General features: G+C 41.5%; 1 protein-coding gene and 3 pseudogenes across 3 annotated transcripts; 3 read left to right on the top strand and 1 right to left on the bottom strand.

Annotated features, from left to right (window-relative positions):
* Positions 1–2,273: 2,273 nt before the first annotated feature.
* LOC130138013 (ankyrin repeat-containing protein ITN1-like) lies at positions 2,274–6,064 on the top strand (annotated as a pseudogene).
* Positions 6,065–6,186: 122 nt separating this feature from the next.
* Positions 6,187–6,734, bottom strand: LOC115688206 (uncharacterized; annotated as a pseudogene).
* Positions 6,735–11,408: 4,674 nt separating this feature from the next.
* Positions 11,409–18,995, top strand: LOC115688207 (omega-amidase, chloroplastic-like; annotated as a pseudogene).
* Positions 11,812–13,338, top strand: LOC115688192 (flap endonuclease 1-like). 3 transcript variants are annotated; one of them, XR_008816440.1, is made up of 6 exons: positions 11,812–12,057; positions 12,175–12,233; positions 12,440–12,499; positions 12,600–12,653; positions 12,889–12,954; positions 13,036–13,338. XR_008816440.1 is itself a non-coding variant. In XM_056310872.1 (5 exons), exons 1-5 carry the CDS (start codon positions 11,980–11,982, stop codon positions 12,890–12,892), a joined length of 255 nt encoding a protein of 84 aa, XP_056166847.1. In that variant the 5' UTR covers positions 11,812–11,979; the 3' UTR covers positions 12,893–13,338. The 3 variants fall into 3 exon arrangements, 2 of the variants coding, with proteins under 2 accessions (XP_056166847.1, XP_056166846.1); XM_056310872.1 differs by having other exon boundaries at positions 12,889–13,338; XM_056310871.1 differs by lacking the exons at positions 12,889–12,954; positions 13,036–13,338 and having other exon boundaries at positions 12,600–12,880.
* Positions 18,996–19,373: the final 378 nt, after the last annotated feature.

The following is a 19,373-nucleotide window of genomic DNA, read 5'->3' as shown; positions in this document are numbered from 1 at the left end:
AAAGGAGGCGACTAGTAGGCTTTCCCTAAGGTATTTTAGGGGTTGTTTAACTTGGGTTATCCGATAGTGAAGTTAAGATAACCAAACCCCTGAACTTTTGTTAAAGTGGTGGCGGAGGATGTTCGTCTGTATTTATGTCTGTAATATAATGTTTGTATATTTGGTGCTGTATGAAGATGTTGCTGTTTGATTCTTATGGTGTTCTACCCCATCGTCGTCATCTTTCTGTCCGGGGTTTTTATATTCTCTTCCGCATGTGGCTCTGATGTTTGGGTTGGGTCGGCGACGTTCCTGGGACGTCGCAACTATTCGACCGGAGCAGGGGATGTCGCGAGCTCGTAGGGGTTCGGGGCGTGACATCCACCAGCTGCATGCCCAGATCATCGTCATGGGGCTCGAGCAGGACTAGTTCGTGGCTTCCCACTTCGTCTGCCTCTCCTACTCCCTCTCTTCTCTTGCCTACTGCTCTCGCTTCTTCGCCTGCATCCTCGACTCTCGCTAGGGTCGGCCCTCGCCAGCCCAAGCGAGGGCCGCCCTCGCCCGACGCCGGCGAGGGCCGCCCTCGCCCGATGCCGACGAGGGCCGTCCTCGCCAGATCCGGCGAGGGCAACCCTCGCCCTCGCCAGATCTGGTGAGGGTGGCCCTCGCCCAACGCAGGCGAGGGCGACCCTCGCTAGCCCAGGCGAGGGTCAGCCCTCGCCCCCCCCCAGGCGAGGGTGGCCCTCGCCCGACGCCGGCGACCTCCGCCGGCCACGACTATAGCCGGCAGAGGGAAGAAGGAAAAAAAAAAAGAAAAGGAAAAGGAAAAGAAAAAAAACATAAAAAGGAAAAAATAAAAAAAAATAAAAAAGTAAAAAAAATACTGTTCCGGCTACCGGAACAATGAATTTCTTGCCGGCCGGCGAACTCAAGTACCAAATTGAGACTAAATGGGTACTTTGGGTACCAATTTGAAACTATGTCCACTTTGGGTACTAAATTGAGAAAAGGCCCCCACTTTGGGTACCAAAATGAAATTTTCCCTAAATAATTTATTGTAAGTTACCACATTTCTTTATTTCATTGCTTAACAAGTCGAACTTAAGATAATTTGCACGGAATCTGAGATAAAGTTCAATCCTGAACTTTTCGATTTTTTCAATTCAGTCCTAAACTTTGGCGCGAAATTTCGACATAGTCATTTCGGTCAATTTTCACCCAAGATCGATGATGTGGCAGCGTACTAGGACAGCCGAAAATGACTGAATCGCCATATCAACAATTTCTGGCAAAAAAAGATCGGAAGGACTATATTGAAAATTCGCACGAAGATTTAAGACTAAATTGAAATAACTGAAAGGTTTAGAACTGAATTGGTATATCTACAATAGGTTTAGGACTAATTTGGCAATTTTATTCCCTTAATGATCGGTTTATTAAAATTAATTACTAGAAAATTTCCTCCTATCAGAGAGTTTTGCCCAAACAATCACCTCTTAGGGACTAATTATTTCCTATCTTTACGTAAAATTCAGATTGAATTTGCAACTGATTGTCCACAATGCAATTTCATCAAGAGCTGAGGGCAAAACCAATGGGTTTTGAATAGTCAATTTCTTCTCATTAAGAAACTACACGAAACTAAACCTATGAAGACATGATCCTCGAACTAGTCAATTCACTTAGTATCTCCAAAATAGAAATGGTTGTCACTATTATCACAAAGTGTAAAGATAATATTAAAAGAGAAAATTCACTAACGAACACATTCCTCTAGATACATGGATGGTGGCATGTTCTTGCCACAAAAGAAAAGAAACAAATAATATAGATTTTGTAAGAAAAATCAGATCAATTCTTTTTCCCAACCGTTAAGTCAACTAATAAAGTTTAATCAATGCACTTTATTTAATAAAAAATCCATGCAATGCATTGGTATGATAGTAGCAATAAATGTTATAAATTTATATCCTATATGAATTGTAACTTACATAAATCGTATTAGTTGATGAAATGTATAGCATTAAGTTAGTTCATTTAATTTTATTTATGTACAATTCTGTTATAATTATTACGTGAAATTGTGGAGATAGATAAAATTGTGTATAGAAGTAGTTTATAATTATTCCATTAAATTTAAAGTTTTTTTTTTGTTTAGAATTTTACCATCTAAGTTTAACACCGAAAATTCCATGCAATGAATGAGCCTCATACTAATCATGTTTAGATGATCTAAAGCATACAAAGTGCAATTAATTTTTCTAAGTCCTTTCTCTTTTTGGTAACAAAGAGGTCCGCATAGACGTGAGCCCCGAAGGCATGGCAATTGAGAAAGCTTTCCAAGACGGTCGCAAACCAACTTCATTTGAAGACTACCAGGGGATCACGAATCAATCAAAAACTAAAGGTTTGTCATTTCGAACTTTTAACTTTTGTTTTTCATAAATCTTGGTTTTTCATGCATTTTGACTTTTTTCACTCCAAAACATTTTGAAAAAATAATTTATGTTCATTTTTCTTTTTGGTAACAAAGAGGCTCCCATAGAAGTAAGTTCAGAAGGCCCGACGATTGATGAAGCTTCTCGAGATGGGGTCAGACCAACTTGGTTTGAAGTGTGCCTGAAGATCACGAATCAATCAAAAGCTTCTCAAGATAGTGGCAGACCACCTAAAGGTTTGTCCCTTTGAACTTTTTTTTTTCCGTCAATCTTTTCTTATAATTTTTTAACTTTTTTAATCTGAACATTTTAAATGTCGCAGCATACAAATGCTTACATTTCAATTCAAATATAATGTTTTCTTAATTTTGAATTATGAACAATATTTGGAATTATAATCGAGAAAGCCCAAAACAAAAAACTTTTCACATTCAAAGAGTAAATAAACGTGCTCATAGGAAAAAGGTATGTTGAGTAAACAGAAGCCCTTTCGCTTGCATCTGCGTTTCATCAAGAACTTTGAGCAGGTGCAATTGTCACAGAAAGTGCGAAAGCCTGAGCAGTTTTGATGTGCAATTCTTGCAGTTATGCCGATGCCAGTGGTCAATAAAAAATATCAAAAATTGTTTGTAGCCGCACAGAAAGGTGATTGGAAAACTATAGAGGACATCCTCAAGAAAGATCCCGAAGCAATGATGGCCGAAGTTATGAAAGTACAAGATAAATCATTTATTGTGCTCGATGCTGCGATTATGGCCTCACAAGATCAATTGGTCAAGAACCTGATCAAGAGCTTTCCTCCAGATAAAAAAAAGTTCGATTTCAGTAGGTCCCTCCCGAATGCTGCCATGAGAGGAAGAATAAAAGTGGTAAAGGCATTAGTAAACAGAGTTGATGCTAAATCTGAAAGTGTACCCGATGCACTGACGACTGCTACTAGATATGCTCCTAAGCAAAAGGACGTTATTTGGTATCTGGCCAAACTTACAGAATCCGCCCCAAATTATGATACCATGTCCAACCTTATTGTGGCCGGCCATTCGGGTAAGAAATTACACTCACTCATCTCTTTTCCTTCACTGTTTACTTGGATTAACTTTTTGTTGTTGTGTCCCAAAAGACATAGCTTTGTATTTAGCTCAGCGATTCCAAGGCTCAGTGTTACATGACAAAAACAATAGCATTTTGGGATACTTGGCGAAGATGGAGTCTAACTTCCGTAGTGGAGCTAGACTCAATTTTTGGAAAAAATCTATTAACAAATGTAGGTACTTCTTGCGCTTTTTTTTTGTCAGATGCGCACGAGCGAGCAACTCTATCCACGAAGATAGTCTCTAATCACTCTATCTATTCCCAGTTGTAGGTATCCTTTTATACCTGGTCGATATTGACAAATCCGAAGAAACGAAGATGCCTCGAGGTATTTCTGATAATCTGTTTAATGGATGGAGTAACACGGCAAAAAGCATATCATTCAGGGATCCATTGATGAAAAAGTTAAGGGACATGGACTACATCTATGCACACAAATTAATATCTAAAGCATGATGTATGTCACAAATTAATATCTAATGTAACATTTGTGAAGTTGGTCGAGAAATCTTGCTCAATGTCAAATTGCCAAGTAGAATTGTTAAGAATTGTAGAATTGGATCTCAGATCATAAGGGTTGATCGATCCAAGTTGTCTAGCATAGTTAAGCACTATTAAATTTGGTTATTGTCAAATATATCTTTTTGTTCATCATCAATTCCTAATATGCTGACATGATGCTTGTCTCCTCTTTGTGGACCAGCACCTAAGTGGTTCAAGATATCACTCTGGAATCTTGCCACAAAACCAGGTACACAAAACTGCTTTGGTATTTATAGAAGAAACACCTTATTTCATCCATGGGTAGAGATCCCTAAATTTAAAATGTTAATTGATATTTTCAGTATATCCCAATCGTATGTAGTAATATAGACTGGCTCTCAATTTATATATTGCAACACAATTCCATAAGATTCAATTCTAAGTCTAAACGTTATATACCTATCAGGGGAATCTGTAAAAATAATCAATTGAAATCAGATATATTGATCCGGTCTTGAATCTACCAATTTTTCAACAAAAAAAAAAGAACTGTTAATTTCTCATGACATTGGGTGTCCATCGACAGATTCATTTGTTCTCTGACACGTGCATTTTGATTTCCAAGCCATATAAATTTTGCTTCATCGTTTGGAAAATTGCTTATACGTAGGTGCAGCACTTTTGATCAATAGGATTGAATTGAGGCACAAATGCTCGCTTGAGTTTGCAAATCTAGTTCTTACTGAGATGAAGAATGATATGGAAACTCCCAAAATACTTGAGCTTCTTCCTGACATTGTCCTTGAGGCTGCATCTCGTGGAATCTCTGAAATTGTCAAGTTATGTTTCGAGCATTTTCCAGAGTTGACGTGGAATGAAAATTTCACAAAAAAACTGATAGAAGAAGTTGTGAACGGACGGCATGTGGAGTTGTTTAGACTAGTGAACTCAGCCAGCACAATTCCATTTTTGACCGATGATACGATGAGGAAAGACATCCTGATGAAGGCAGTAGCGGAATGACTACCAAGATGTCTACCGACAGATGTTTCTGGAGCACCTTTTGTTATGCAGAGGGAACTACAGTGGTTCAAGGTCGGTCATCTTATTTGTTTGCCACTCAATTGTGCTTTTTAGTTTACATTTACATTGATAGGCGTCCTTTATTTTTCTGAAGGTACTGGAAGATACAAGTGATCCCTCTTCTAAAAGCTCGAAATTTAAGGTTGGTTCACCTTATTTGTTTGTCACCCTTTTGTGCTTTTTTATTATATTTATATTGATAGGCATCTTTAATTTTTCAGAAGGTGCTGCAAGATACGATCAATCCTTCTTTAAAAGGTCTGAGATTGCCAGAAGATCAAAAGCCATATTGGGATGATTTTGTCGAAAAACGCAAACAATTGCTCCAAGAGGCAGGGCAATGGATGAAGGATACATCATCATCTTGCAGCCTCGTCTCGACTCTCATCATTACAGTAGCTTTTACTGCAGTTTTTACTGTACCAGCAGGCGGCAAAGAAAACATAGGGGAGTCGAACAAGAACTTTCTGGAAGAGGACTCATTCATGGTATTCGCGGTTGCAGACGCTCTTGCTCTCTTCTCCTCTGTCACAGCCACCTTGATGTTCTTGGCTATCCTAACTTCACGCTATGCTGCAGAAGATTTCCTCATGTCACTACCGAGAAAAATGATACTAGGCCTCACTTTTCTCTTCCTCTCCTTGGCCTTTATGATGGTGGCATTCGGCTCTGCTCTTACCATCGTACTAAGAAAACGATTGATAGGGATTTACATTCCAATTACTTTGTTTGCTGCCATCCCTGTCGTATTATCCGCAATCCTACAGCTTCCCTTGTATTTTGAAATGATCGGATCCACCTATTGGCCTCGCCTCTACCGTCCCCTGAAGCTTTGGGAATAATCCTAGCCTATTAGTGGACAAGGACATTTGTGATGATCTTTGTTTGCACTTGTTACTGTGTGTGAAATGTGAATATTATGGCGTTTACTTATGTTTTAAGACTTTTAAAGTGTGACATCAGCCACACTTAAACTAAAGTTTAATGTATGCTGTCAAGTGCGCACCTTCTCTCAATGTGTTTTTTGTATACTTCATTGCTCATTGTCGGATTAAGGTGAACCCAATTTTTCAAAGAATTGACAACATGGCCATCAATATTCAATAGGTGTTCATCCATTCAAATAGAGCAACGATCCACACAAATTCTCCATACTACACAAGATGGCCATTGACCCCGTCATGCTCTGCTTCTTCGCTGCCGCTTCCCTCTCTGCGCCCAACCCTTCGTGCTACGTCACCCAGCAACCATGCGAGGTGCACATCAGCACCAACCCCACCAACTCCATCAGCAACACAGCCATCAAAACCCCGCACTCCAGCCTCACCAGGACTTTAGCTGCTTTCGGGTTTCTCTGTGATCTCAGCAGCGAAAGGCTTGACGTTTCCTTGCTGAACAGCACCAGGACTCCAAGCACCTGGCCGGACAGCAAAGCGAGGAAGATTCAGACGTGGGTTGTGAAGCAGAAGCGAGTGAGCTGGGAATAGAAGCCCGCAAAGAGGAGAACGAGCGACATGGACAATATTAAGAGGAACATGTGGCCGAGCGAAGTTGGGGTATTCTGAGGAGGGTTATGCGAGCAAAAGGTGCTACGGAGAGGATGAACAGAACGAAATTTAACCAAGAGAGCAAGAGATTCGGGAATGAGCAAGAACTTAGTCAACCGCAGACATTTTCATTTTTGTTTATGGGGGTCTACTTGGGTGTTTGTATATGATATGGTTGGATTTTTTGTTGTTCAAATAGAATGGCTACTGATGAATGGATATAAAGCAAGAGGTGAGAATTTGAACTTTAAAGAGAGGCAAAGTTCCAAGTTCCATGGCTAGGACATAGGTTGTAAAGGGCCCTGCTTTACTTATTTCTCGTCTTGGGTTGGTGCAATGGGTGGGCATCACTCATTTCGCTTCCTCCCATGCGTTTCAAAAGCCGAAAGGCACAGAAATGTTAATAAGGCTTATTAAAATATGAGCGAAAATTTCCAATAAAAAAATTTGTGAGAGAACATTTTGAAAGCTTAAGCCCTTTCTCTTTCTACAAAATGACATGAGAATTGTATCAGAGACTAGAGAGAGAGATGAATGAAAATTTGGTTGGTGAAAGTGAAGAAATGAGGGAAGATTCTGAAAGCTTCCCTCCCTCCCTCCCTCCCTATATGAAAGTATGGAGAATTGTATTGAGAGAGAGAGAGAGAGAGGGCATGAAAATTAGGATCGTAAAAGTGAAACATTGAGATAGAACATAATGTTGCCAACTAATCAAAAGTAAATGTTAGAAAAATATTCATAAAAATGCATATAATCAAGAAAATGTTTTGAGCTACATTTTGCACATCACTTGAATAGGTACTTGCTAGCATGTCAAGTGCATCTCCCGACTCTAGCAAATGCCAGAAGCATAAAACAAGAAGGAAAACGAGATAAGTTCCACAAAAGCATATGCCATTCTACAGCATTTTTGAAAATAAAGAAGTGATTGCTCAATTGCACGATCAAAGTCGTGTACGAAATGTGCACGAACATCCATGACAAAATATGACGAGAAATGCCTAATCACCGTTTCAAATCATCTTCCTTGACATGAAATAAATCCCATTGACATTTACCGTGCTTTGGTGAAAAATGAAAAGTAAAAACAACTGGTGAAACAGATTGCATCTACTTAACCACCAAAATACTTCACTTATATGGATTAACATTATCAGCCTAATTCCCTTAGAAAGTACAAAATTTAGGTTGACCTAAACTTTTTTTTGTCTCATAAAAAATCACCAACTTTTACTCTCAATACAAATCTGGGCCCGTTAATTTTTCCTCCAATTTTATCGTTAAAAGTGTGACGTGTGTTGACGCCTAAATTTTGACTATTCCGCCGAATCATACATTGCATAGAAAATTAGGAATCAACCCGACCTAAACAATAATATCAATATTGTGTATTCACATTTTTTGTATTTCATCACTAAGAGCGTACCATTTTGCATCAAATTCGGTGGAAATAATGTCAAGTTGTGGGAATTGGGATGGACACAAGATAATGGTTGATCGAGAATCAATAGAAAGTCATGGGGAGAATTATCAAAAAAGTCTTAAACCCATTGTAATTGTGTTAATTCAGTTCTAAATATTCTTTTTTTGCCAATTGAGTCTCAAACCTTTTGCATTTGTGCCAATTCAGTACATTTAGCCAATTTTGGTCGGAAATCGCTGGTATGGATACCATCCGTCCTATGTGATATAATTGGCGCTAAAGTAAACGATTTTTAATAATATTTTAATATTTATTTCGAATTTTTTCTTGTCATTCTCTTTCTATTATTTTCTTCCCTTCTTCCTCTAGCCGATTGCCGGCCTCTGGCAAACCTTGCCCCCGCCGGCCAATGGCGAGGGGGAAAAGCTTGCCCCCGCCGGGCTGGTGAGGTTGACCTTGCCATTGGCCGGCGAGTGATCCTCGCCCAGAGATGGCGAGGTTGAGCCTCACCAAGGATAATTATGTGAAATTAAGTTTGTATCTTTGTTTAGTAAATTTTCCGAAAGGATAACAAAGACTAAACACATTCTAGTAATGCGGCAAGACATTGTATTCTCCCTTTGTGGTTGCCAAAAGACATGCCACGTGAATTTTTGCAAGATTGTGGTTGGCAGAAACTCATTGGTTTCAAATAGTGATTAAAGTCCAATCGAGAACAATCCATGGCCAATTCAATGGTTATATATGACTTCAAATCAAAAGTAAATCGATTTACTGAATATAGTTATGTGAAAAAAATATAAATTGATTATGTATCATTATCTAAAACTGCTTGTGCAAAAAAAAAACTTAATTCCGTCTTTTACAGAATAAAAGTCCGTCGAAATGAGATTCATGTTACATGCACTGTCAGTGTAAAAGTCTTTTACACAAGCAGTCTCAAAATGAAAAAATCCGTTCATGGAATAAACCTACTTGCTAAAAATACATTCTATAAAACCTACTTATATAAGGAAATTTTTATCCTGCCAGTGCACTGAATAAAAATCCATTGAAGTATGTTGTTTGCAAAGCAGGGGATGATGGAAGAAGAGTAAAAAATGATTATGTGAAATTACACTTGTATCTTTTCTTAGTAAATTTTCCAAATTTACACTCATGTAAATAAAAGGAATTTCCATAAAATTTCTGATGTCATAAAATTTGGAAATGAAGTCGTCATTCAGTAAAAAGAGAATGCTACGTCACTGCAGCTGGAAATTCGGCTCCATCCACATGTCTATGTATAAACAGAGAAGATCCATTCCAACACAAATTGACTTCGACTTCGACTTCAAGTCTTCATCCACGTGAAAGTGCTTTTTAATTGCTGTCACGTCCTTCAGCTGAGGAACTTTGGCAGCATTTTCCGCTTCAATGACATCTTCTGTCGGCCATTTGGCTTTGCATTGTTGTGCTCTTTTACTTTTATGGGCCATTACTTTTAGCTACTTACATCTTACCTATCTGTAAATCATTCTATAAACGCTCACTATTATTGGATTATGTAAAAGTTTGGAATATCCTCAATCTACACTATGTAAGATTTAACTTCTGCCAAAAGTAGGATAAGAGTTGACTAAGAGTCAATTGCCATATACCAACGATCTTCTGAATTTCTTTTCTCTTTCCTTTTGCGTGACATGAATACACAAGAGTCATCAATAATTTTCATACATGATTTCACACTTTCAAATGTGCTCATGTCTCACAGTAAACGTTTTCTCTAGGAAAATTATCAAAAAAGTCCTAAAACTATTGCAATTTGTATCAATTTGGTAATAAGCCTTTTTTTTTTTGGCCAATTGAGTCTTAGACATTTTGTATTTATGTTAATTTAGTCTATCCGGCCAATTTTAACTAGGAATCGCTAACATGGACACCAGCCTACGTGGCTCATGAGGGCTCGAGCCTCGCCATGGCCGGAGGAGGCTCGACCTCGCCATGGCTAGAGGAGGCTCGACCTCGCCAACTCGGTGATGGCAAACCTAAACCCTACCTAGCAACGGCGAGGTCGAGTATCGCCAGGGGTAGGGGAGGCTTGACCTCGCTAGTGGCCGACGAAGTCAACCTTGACGGACCTTTGCAATGGGCTAAAGAAAGAAGGGAAGAAAAAAAAGAAAGAGAAAGAATAGAAAAAAATAAAAAAAATATGTTCAAAATTCAAAAAATTAAGAAAAATATTAATTAAAAATGTCAATGTTAGCGTTGGCCACACCACATGGGACAGCGATGTCTATTTCATTGATTTCCGATCAAAATTGGGCAAATTGACTGAATTGACACAAATGTAAAAGATTTAGAACTTTTTTGGTAATTCTCCCCTTTTCTTGTTTTTTTTTTTTTTGGATAACCGAGGTATCCGCGCGGCCGGCGAGCTAGGGCTCAAACCAGCGGTGATGCCCGACTAGTCCTCAAGGGGGGCTAGCGCAGCATCCCACCGCCACGACCCCCCACTTAAATCACCGATGAGCGAGTTTGAACCCAGGACCTCTCGTGAAAACTCCCCTTTTCCTGTTTGTTTTTACTAATTCCATTAATTAACTTTCCATCTAAAATTTTCCTCTTCATTTTCCTTATTTTTTCAATGATGAAATGAATTCCATATTCAGTTAATTATTCTTTTTTTAGGAAAAATTCCGATAAGCTTTTGAGAATACCCACATCAAGCTAAATGTATTTAAAAAATTTTAAATAACAGAAGATAACGATGTTCTCATTTTATGAAGTAAAGTTAAATATGTCGATGTATCACTTTTATAAGGGCACATTAGTGCAATATGGACTCAAATTATGTTTAGAAGACCTTTTGAGTTAGCGATCAAACATAAAAGTAAAGAAAAAAGAGGTGAAAATAATGATTTTTAAACAAAATTAGCAAAGACGGATGATAGATTATGGTAAATATTTAGTAATCTTCGGTTTCGTTGTCCGATTGCTATACGTTATATGTCCACCTTAATGATCATGCTCCATGAGTTCATTAATATTTCCTTTGGTTTCATTATTCGATATAGCTGCTCTTTTGAGCCCACCTCTCTCTCCCTGCCCCTCTTCACTCCAACCACAGACCGGCTGATCTGAAGTAGGGGTGAGCACGGTTCCAGGGTAGAACCGGGAATCGAAAAACCGAACCGGCGGGTAAGGGTCGGTTCCCGGTTCTAGGGTGAGCGGTTCCGATTCTCGATTCCAATTTTTTAGGAACCGCCGGTTCCGGTTCCGGTTCCGGTTCCCGGTTCTCGGTTCCGGAACTGGGAACCGGGAACCGGAACCGACGCTCTTCCTAGTAAAAAATAAAAACCCTAACTTTTCTTCACAAATTTCTCTCTCGGTTGCTCCTCCGTTGCGCCCTCTCTCCCACTCCCCACACCCACGACTCGACGAGACCCTCTCACCTCTCCTCGCTCCATTCGGCGTCCGCCTCAGCTCTTCCTCTGTCTTCATCAACCACGGTCCAGCTCATCCACGGCGGATTTCCGAGGCTGGGTTCTTTTGGTGACCAATCGAGCGGCCTGTGGCTGGAGGCGCAAGAAGGGAGCGAGCAAGGACAAGAGTAAGCGTCAGTTGACGCCCGCGCTCCCTCTGACCACTCCTCCCCTCGCCAAGGCATGGGCTCGAACCCCTCGGCTTCGATCATCGATGCGACCTCGAAATTTGACGTCTTTTCTTTGGGTGGTGTGGTTTCAGTTTTAGATCGGGCTATGCCAACTTTCGGTGACGGCGGATAAAGAGAGGAACATTGCCCATGCTTGCGATGCGATTCGGGAAATTTTTTTTTCTTTCCGAAAATGGGCATCAAGGTAGTTCCACTTCCCTCTTCTTCATTGTTGATTGAGTCGTCCGTTGATTTCGATAGGGGCTGACGAAGCTACTGGCGGACAATGCCCCTAAGGCGATGAGGGAGCAGAAGCTGGAGACCTACTTTGGCCAGAGGATCGCCGTCGATGCCAGCATGAGCATCTATCAGTTCCTCGTTAAGTGCTTTGCTTTTTATGAGTTGATATTCCTGATTGATTGTGTGTTTTGGTGTCGGCGGGGATTTGGATTTTGAGTGTTGGGGGTTTTTTTTGGTCTTTGATTGGTGGATCAGGTTGTGGTTGGGAGGAAGGGGACTCAGATGCTCACCAATGAGGCTGGTCAAGTCACCAGGTACCACTAATGGCATCGGAATACTCCATGGAAATGATAATCCACTTTGCTCGAGTTTCTGTTTTGATGCTTCAGTTGTTATTGCTTGGACTGGGGTTTATGTATATGAGATCGACGTGTGTCACATTATTTTGTACTTGCCATGTGATCTTTGTTCTTGGGAAGTGTTGACTTTGAGCTGCTTTTTGATTTGTCGTCTCATGTAGTCATCTGCAAGGCATGCATTACCGAACGATTAGGCTGTTGGAAGCAGGGATACAGCCAGTGTAAGCTTTTTTCTTTACCTCCTATGTTTTCATTGGGATAGAATGCTAAGAAGAATGAAGTTTGTGCTTCTCTGAATTATGCTTTATGTTGTTATGATAGCTACGTATTTGATGGTAAACCTCCTGATTTGAAGAAGCAAGAGCTCGCACAATGGTACTTTATTATTATGTAGCCTTCTCTTCTCTCGGTTTTTTTTAATTGTCTATGAATATGTTTAGTTACCTTAAATGTGAAGGTTTGTCTTTGTTTTGATCACTTCCTTACTGTGCGATATTTTTGTTCTATTCGATGAGAAGTTTGATGTTGTCTCTGTTTTCCAGAAAAACCTATCTATGTAGCTAACCAGATATGTGTGCGCATGTGGTACATGGCTTTGATACCATTGCAGGTGATACAACAGCACAATGAAGACTGCAAAAAACTATTGAGACTTATGGGTATCCCAGTAGTTGAGGTTACTATTCTGTCTGAGAAGTTCATTCTTCTTTATTCGTAACAAAAATGTTAGATACCAGATTCAGTTTATGTATGTCAGGCCCCTTCAGAAGCAAAGGCACAATGTGCTGCTCTTTGAAAAGCTGGAAAGGCATGTATCTTCCTGGTTGATCGTCTTCTGATTTAGAATAATTCATTGTTATCTCATGATAATCCAATCATCTAACTCTATGGAAATGACATTTTTTTTTTTGCATGATTTCGTGTAGCTGCGGAAAGTTTGGATGTGCCTCCTGATTGCAAAATGGGAAATTTATGGCTTACAAGAACTTTGTATACCTTATCAAATGCCCTTTTGTGAAGGCGTGCACTAGAAGAAAGAATGGATAAAAGCATCTTGAGCAGGCACGTGTCTGTTTCATCAGTTTTAGGTGACTTTCTGTGGATAAGTTCTTATTGATGCTTATGTAATTGCTATGTTTTTATACTGCAAGCTTTGGCTTCCAGTAAAATCAGTCATATTTGCAGCCTGCGCCATTCTATATAAGGAGGGAAAAATCACGCAGCTTGCCTCATGGTTTTGTTGACTCTGTGCCAGGAAATATGGAACAGTCCCTATTCAAATGATAGCTTCCCTGTTTATGCTGAGGACATTGATGGAGGTTCATCTCCTTCAACTGCTATGTTATCTGAAGCTGCTAAGGCCTTGAAGGTTATCATAGTGGGCAGTTCAATCCCAGAAAGATGTGGTGATCGATTGTACAACGCTTGCTGTGTTTTTGGTTCCATTGGAGTGCTGAAAGCCAAGCACCGCAAGGTAACTTTTCTTTCCTTAAGTAACTATGTATGGAACATTTAGTTGCCTGAGTCTTCTGGTCTATTTGTTGTTTGAGTTGTTTTCTTTTCTTTTCTTTTCTTTTTGGCTCTATGCAGACGTTGGACGTATTGGTATAGGCATCTGTTATGATATTCGGTTTCAGGAATTGGCAATGATTTATGCTGCAAGAGGTAGGTTTCGTTTCCTCTTCGTCTATTTTGCATTTCCTACAATGTTGACTGCATACTGGTGCTGGGGCTGCCCCTGGCCTAGTCTATGCAGTTCGAAAGTAAGAAGATTTCTCACGGTAAACATGTATGTCTTAAGTGGTGGACCTTTGGATTGTTTTCCTTTGATTTATTTTCGTTTTATCCCTTCCAATGATTTTTAAGTTGAACATCAGCAAAGTAAGCCTTGCACAAAGGGGGCTTAGCTGCATAAATGCTTTTAGCCTTTTACGACATTGCGATATGTCCTCTATTGCTTTTTGTATAGAAGATATATCTTTGCAATATTGAGTCCTAATTAGCTAGTTTTTGCCTCCTCCACTATTATATTGTTTTAAGTTTCTTTCCTAGATTAATGAGGTTTGCTATTGGTGTTGCTAATTGGCCTTTTATTGACAATATCATTCTACTAAATGTATTTGCATTGATCCATTGATAATAAAGTTATATGATGCTGAACTCTTGGTGTTTTCTATTCTGCATAAATGGATCTAGGTTGTTAGATAATATCCCCGTTCTACTAAGCGAAATATTGTTTTTTAATAACTAGTCATTGTTGCGTTTATTTTTGTTTTGTTTAATTAAAAACGAAATTAAAAAAAAGAACCTGTTGGAACCTGGAACCGACCCTGGAACCTGTGACAGGGTAGGTTCCAGGTTCCACGTTCTGACGGGTAGGTTCCAGGTTCCAAAAAATGAAGAACCTGTACCCGAGGGTGGGTTCCAGGTTCCAAGCGGAACCGAACCGGAACCTGGAACCGCTCACCCCTAATTTGAAGTCGGCCGTCGTTGGCAACGATTCGTTTGCGGCGGACGGGACCCATAGTAGAGACCCCAGCAGAGACGGCAGGGTGGATTGCGGTGATGGTACGGCAACCCGGGTGAGCCAGAGGAAGGAAAGAAAGGAAGAAAGAGAGAGGGGATGGGCTAATTTTGGTTTTCCCTGTTCCTTTCCTTTATTCTTTGTTACATTTTCAGAGTTACGTGTGGGTGACATTCAAGCATGTAACCCACCAATCATGAACTGATAGGACGAAATTTTTTGCGACCAACATTGCAGGAAAACATGTCTCGAGTAAAAATTAAATTGCCAAATGTGGGTAAGAAAACCAGTTAAGTTGGGTTTCTAGGTCGCAGGTTGATCTAAGTTGTCTTTTAGATATTCAAGCATAATTAGCAAAGACCGGCAAGTCCTTCTCTCACTTCCCCGTGAAATTTCTCCTTGTTTGAAACCGTCGAAGCTCACTGTTTTGGTAGTGCACCATCTCTACATTATAAAGTAAATTCAATACCATTCTCAACTTTCACCAGAAATTTCCGAAAGTATCCATAATTGAAAATTAATGAACGATAACCATGTATTTCAAACAATGGCTAAACGTATGTTTGTTTGAGTGAAAGAATTTTTTGCGTATTGGTTTTCTGGACTTTCATGTGTTTGGTTTACCGAAAATAATCAGTTAATAGAAAATAATTTTGTAGCCGAAGAAAAAATGCATGCTTAAAGTTACGAAAATTAATTCCCTAACCTGAAAAAAGGAAAACATTTTCCTGAAAAATGATTTCTCGAAAACCATTTATTTTTATCACGAAATTTTCCCGAAATAAAAACATCCTGAAATGATAGTTCATAAAGTTCTCTTGAATTCAGAATTCACTATAGAGCTTTAAAAGAAAACCGTCAATCTTTTGTTAGCCCCTCTCTAATCTCTTTAACAAAGTTCAGTACTAAGAAAGCCCATAGATCAAAACTTAGGGATAAGGACACTAGAAGTGCCTTAACTTTTGTACGGCACTCACTTGAGTGCCATAACTTTTTTTTTTTGCTCACTTGAGTGCCAAAAATTTGAAAAAGTGATGACTTGAGTGCCAAATGTCATTTGGCAGCCGGAAAATCTGACGTGGCTTTGCCAAAGCTGACGTGGCTTCGCTGGAGTTGACGTGGACAATATTTTAATATATTTTTTGAATTTTTGAATTTTTTTATTTTTATAAATTATTATTTCAATTCCGGCGAGGGTCAACGGCGACCCTCGCCGGCTGTGAAGGCCTCGCCCAGATTGGGCAAGGGCCGCCATGCCCGTGGCCGCGAAGGCGGTGGGTGAGGCCGTCGCAGCCTCGCCGGTGGTGGGCGAGGCCATGAAGGCCGTCTCACCGGCTGCGGGTGAGGCGGCCTCACCAGATCTGGCGAAAACCTTCACCAATGCGGGTGAGGCAGCCTTGCCACCTCGCCCACGCCGGCGATGTAACAGTCTGAATTTTCGATCATTTTCCTGGGATTTAAGAAATGAATTTGGCCAATGCACTTATAGTGAGATCTCACCCGGAAATGCGCATTCACGGGATGCTAACCTTAGGGGTAAGGCCATTACGGGATTGAGTTCGCACGACCAAAGAACTCGACCTGGGTCCGACCTTCGACCATATGGATTGATGAGGGAATGTTTTGAGCCAACCGAGACCGGTCTATTTGATTGATCGTGTCCGAAGGGAACTAGCGACAGACCCTCGCAATTATATGACAATCAAGGTCGTCCGGGGTAGAGTAAACTTAAACGTGATTTGACTTAGTATCGGTCATGGGTCGAGAGCGCGTAATCCCAATGAGCCACCCGTTAGCCAAAGATAAGCTAAAGTTGCGATTGTTCAATTTTAGTCATTTCTTGGAATTCGGGCCCGGGAATCGAGAATTTTGAAAGTGATAATTTTGAGCGGCCGATGACGTTTTTGGCTTGGCCAACCTTGGGGCCACCCATTTCTGCAAAAAAATGAATTTTGGTTCGGGACCGGAAAAATTACAATTTTGCCCCTCGGGACACCGACGTTGATTCTGAGGTCATATGAGATTATTTTTCGAGGCCGATGTCATTTTAGGGTGGCCACACATATTTGGAGTGGTTTCGGTCAAAAATTGGAATTTTGGCTCGGAAGTGAAAAATAATATTATTTTAATCCCCAGGATTTTGCAGTCGATTTTCGAGGGCTTAAGAAGCTATTTTCGCAATTCCGACGCCATATTATGTTGGCCACACCCATTTGGGGTTGGTACGGGCGAAAAATGAAATTTCGACCCGGGACCGGAAAAATGACCATTTTGCCCCTGGGCCGTTGTCAGTTCCGAATTTTGGGAAAATATTTGGGATAATTAAGAGTACTTATCAGCTGCATTATTGGACCTAAAGACCATTGCGCCCCTCAATTATTTGGATAGGATCAACGAGGACCGTCGGATTAAGGGTAAAATGGTCAGTGCGTAGGATCGCGACAAGTGTCCCCTTTTGGCCCCCCATCTTTGACCGGTCAGATTTCTCTCTCTCTCACCTCACCTCCGGCCATCCCCTCTCTCCCATTATCAGCCCCTCCTCTCCCGTTTTCTCTCTCTCTCTCCCAAAATTCTCTCTCTCTTTCACTCTCACGTTCTCTCTCTCCTCACCCTCACCCGCACCGATCGGCCCTCTCTCTCTCTCCCCTCTCCTTCGTGCGTGACCCAGCAAGGCCGGCCATCAGCTCGCCGCCGCCGGTCGCCGCCCAGCCCAGCCGCCCGGCGCCGCTGCTTCCCCTTTCCGGCCACCGTCCGCCTCTCTCTTCTCTTTCCATCTTTCCCTGTTCCGATCGGCCAAGCTGCCGCCGAGCCACCCCAGGCCGCCTTCCCCTGCCCTATACGTGACCATCGCCACCCTCAGCCGCCCGTTTGCCACCGACCAGCCACCCGCCTAAGGCAGCTCAGCCGCTCGCCTGCTTGGTCGCCGGCGCCGTTGCTGCTGCTGCTGCTCTGTTCCGGCCACCATCCAGCCAGCTTGCCCTGTTTTTATTAGGTAAGTGTCTCCCCCAAAAACTACCTAGGACCTTGAGTATTGCTAGGCTCGTTTAGGACTCGGTTTAGGTATTTTAGGGGCTGTTTTGGGGCTGAATTGAAGGCTGGAAATTGGTTTGTTGTGGACTAATTTGGCGATGAAATTTCGAGGTTTAGGAGGCTTGGTTAGGGCTGAGATGTTGTGGTTCGATCGGGATTAAATTGTGTGATTGATTGGAATTGTTATGGCCTGATTAGGTTTAATTGAATAACTGCACGAATGGTGATTGTGGGTTGGTCTGGATTGTGTTTCGGACAGTGTATGTGTGACCGTGTATGCTATGTGTAGCCGTGTGTGCCATGGGTGTGATCGTGAGGTGTGCCGATGTTATCGTGCAATGAAGTTGCGTGCTAAATGTGGTGGCGTGGTGATGCGAATGTACATTGAATTCGTGTGTCAAGAGTGTGTGATTAGATGGCGTGTTCGTGTGGCGAAAATGTGCAATTGTGAAATGTGTGTGAAGTGTGTATGTTTGGCCATGTGTTTGTTGGCTGTGTGTAAGTGTGGTTTGAGTGGAACGAGGGTACGGAAATGTAGGATTGGTTGGAAAGGATCCATCCTGAGGCGTGTACGTTTACGCGGGACGATGCCGTCCCTGACAAGGTGATGATGCCCGGCCCGACGGGGTGTCGATGCCTGACGAGGTCAGAAGACCGTTGGCCTGATGCGTTTTACGCGGGCGCGGTAGTGGTGAAAGAGTTGAGAATGAGCGGGAACTGGCTTGAGGTGCGAGGCTTGAGAAAGTGATGTGTGGTGTGAGTTAGTGTGCGAGTGTGTTTGTATCTCGTGATGTGATGCTTAATTATGGGGTAGAAACTGCTAGGCACGGTATGGGACGTGCCCAAGTGGTTTCTGTCTTATAATTGAGGCACGCGCGCTTCTGTGATTCCTTGCTGTGAGGTGCTGGCTGTATTATGATCTAACGTGCAGGAATGTGCATCATGGGTTCCAGGTAGGTTCGTGTGTGATTGTTAGATTGATTGATCGATCGTTGTGTGAGATGCGTGTTCTATCTGGCGGTACGTAAGTGCCTACGTGGGGTTTGGGGTTGTACACTTATTCGTCTCATAGTTGTATAATCCACAATTTCAGACTCCCAGCCGTGAACCCAGGGAACTGCCTCCTCTTTTTGAAGTGCAAAGAGTCGCTCTTGGTGCCCTGAGGATTCGCAGGTGATGCCCAAGAGATTTCCGGAGGATCGAGCCAGATGAATTAGGAGCAGAATGGAGAAGGGCGATCCTTAGGTTTTTCCCTAGGGTATTTTAGGGGTTGTGTAGTCTTGGGTTATCCGATAGTGAAGTTAAGATAACCAAGCCCCTGAACTTTTGTTATAACGGTGATTTCGGATGCTAGTTTGCTAAATATGTCTGTAATATAATGTTTGTAATATTGTATGAAATGCTGTTGTTATTGTTTGTCTGTTCTGTTGTTCTACCCCGTTGTCGTCATCGTTTTGTCCGGGGTTATTATATTCGCTTCCGCATGTGGCTCTGATGTTTGGGTTGGGTCGGCGACGTTTCTGGGACGTCGCAACTATTCA

The sequence above is a fragment of the Syzygium oleosum genome, unplaced genomic scaffold (genome assembly GCF_021117445.2).
Source record: "Syzygium oleosum isolate NSW1041296 unplaced genomic scaffold, Sole_v2.1 Sole_v2.04, whole genome shotgun sequence".
Taxonomy (NCBI): domain Eukaryota; kingdom Viridiplantae; phylum Streptophyta; class Magnoliopsida; order Myrtales; family Myrtaceae; genus Syzygium; species Syzygium oleosum.
This window is presented reverse-complemented; position numbering and strand designations above follow the sequence as displayed.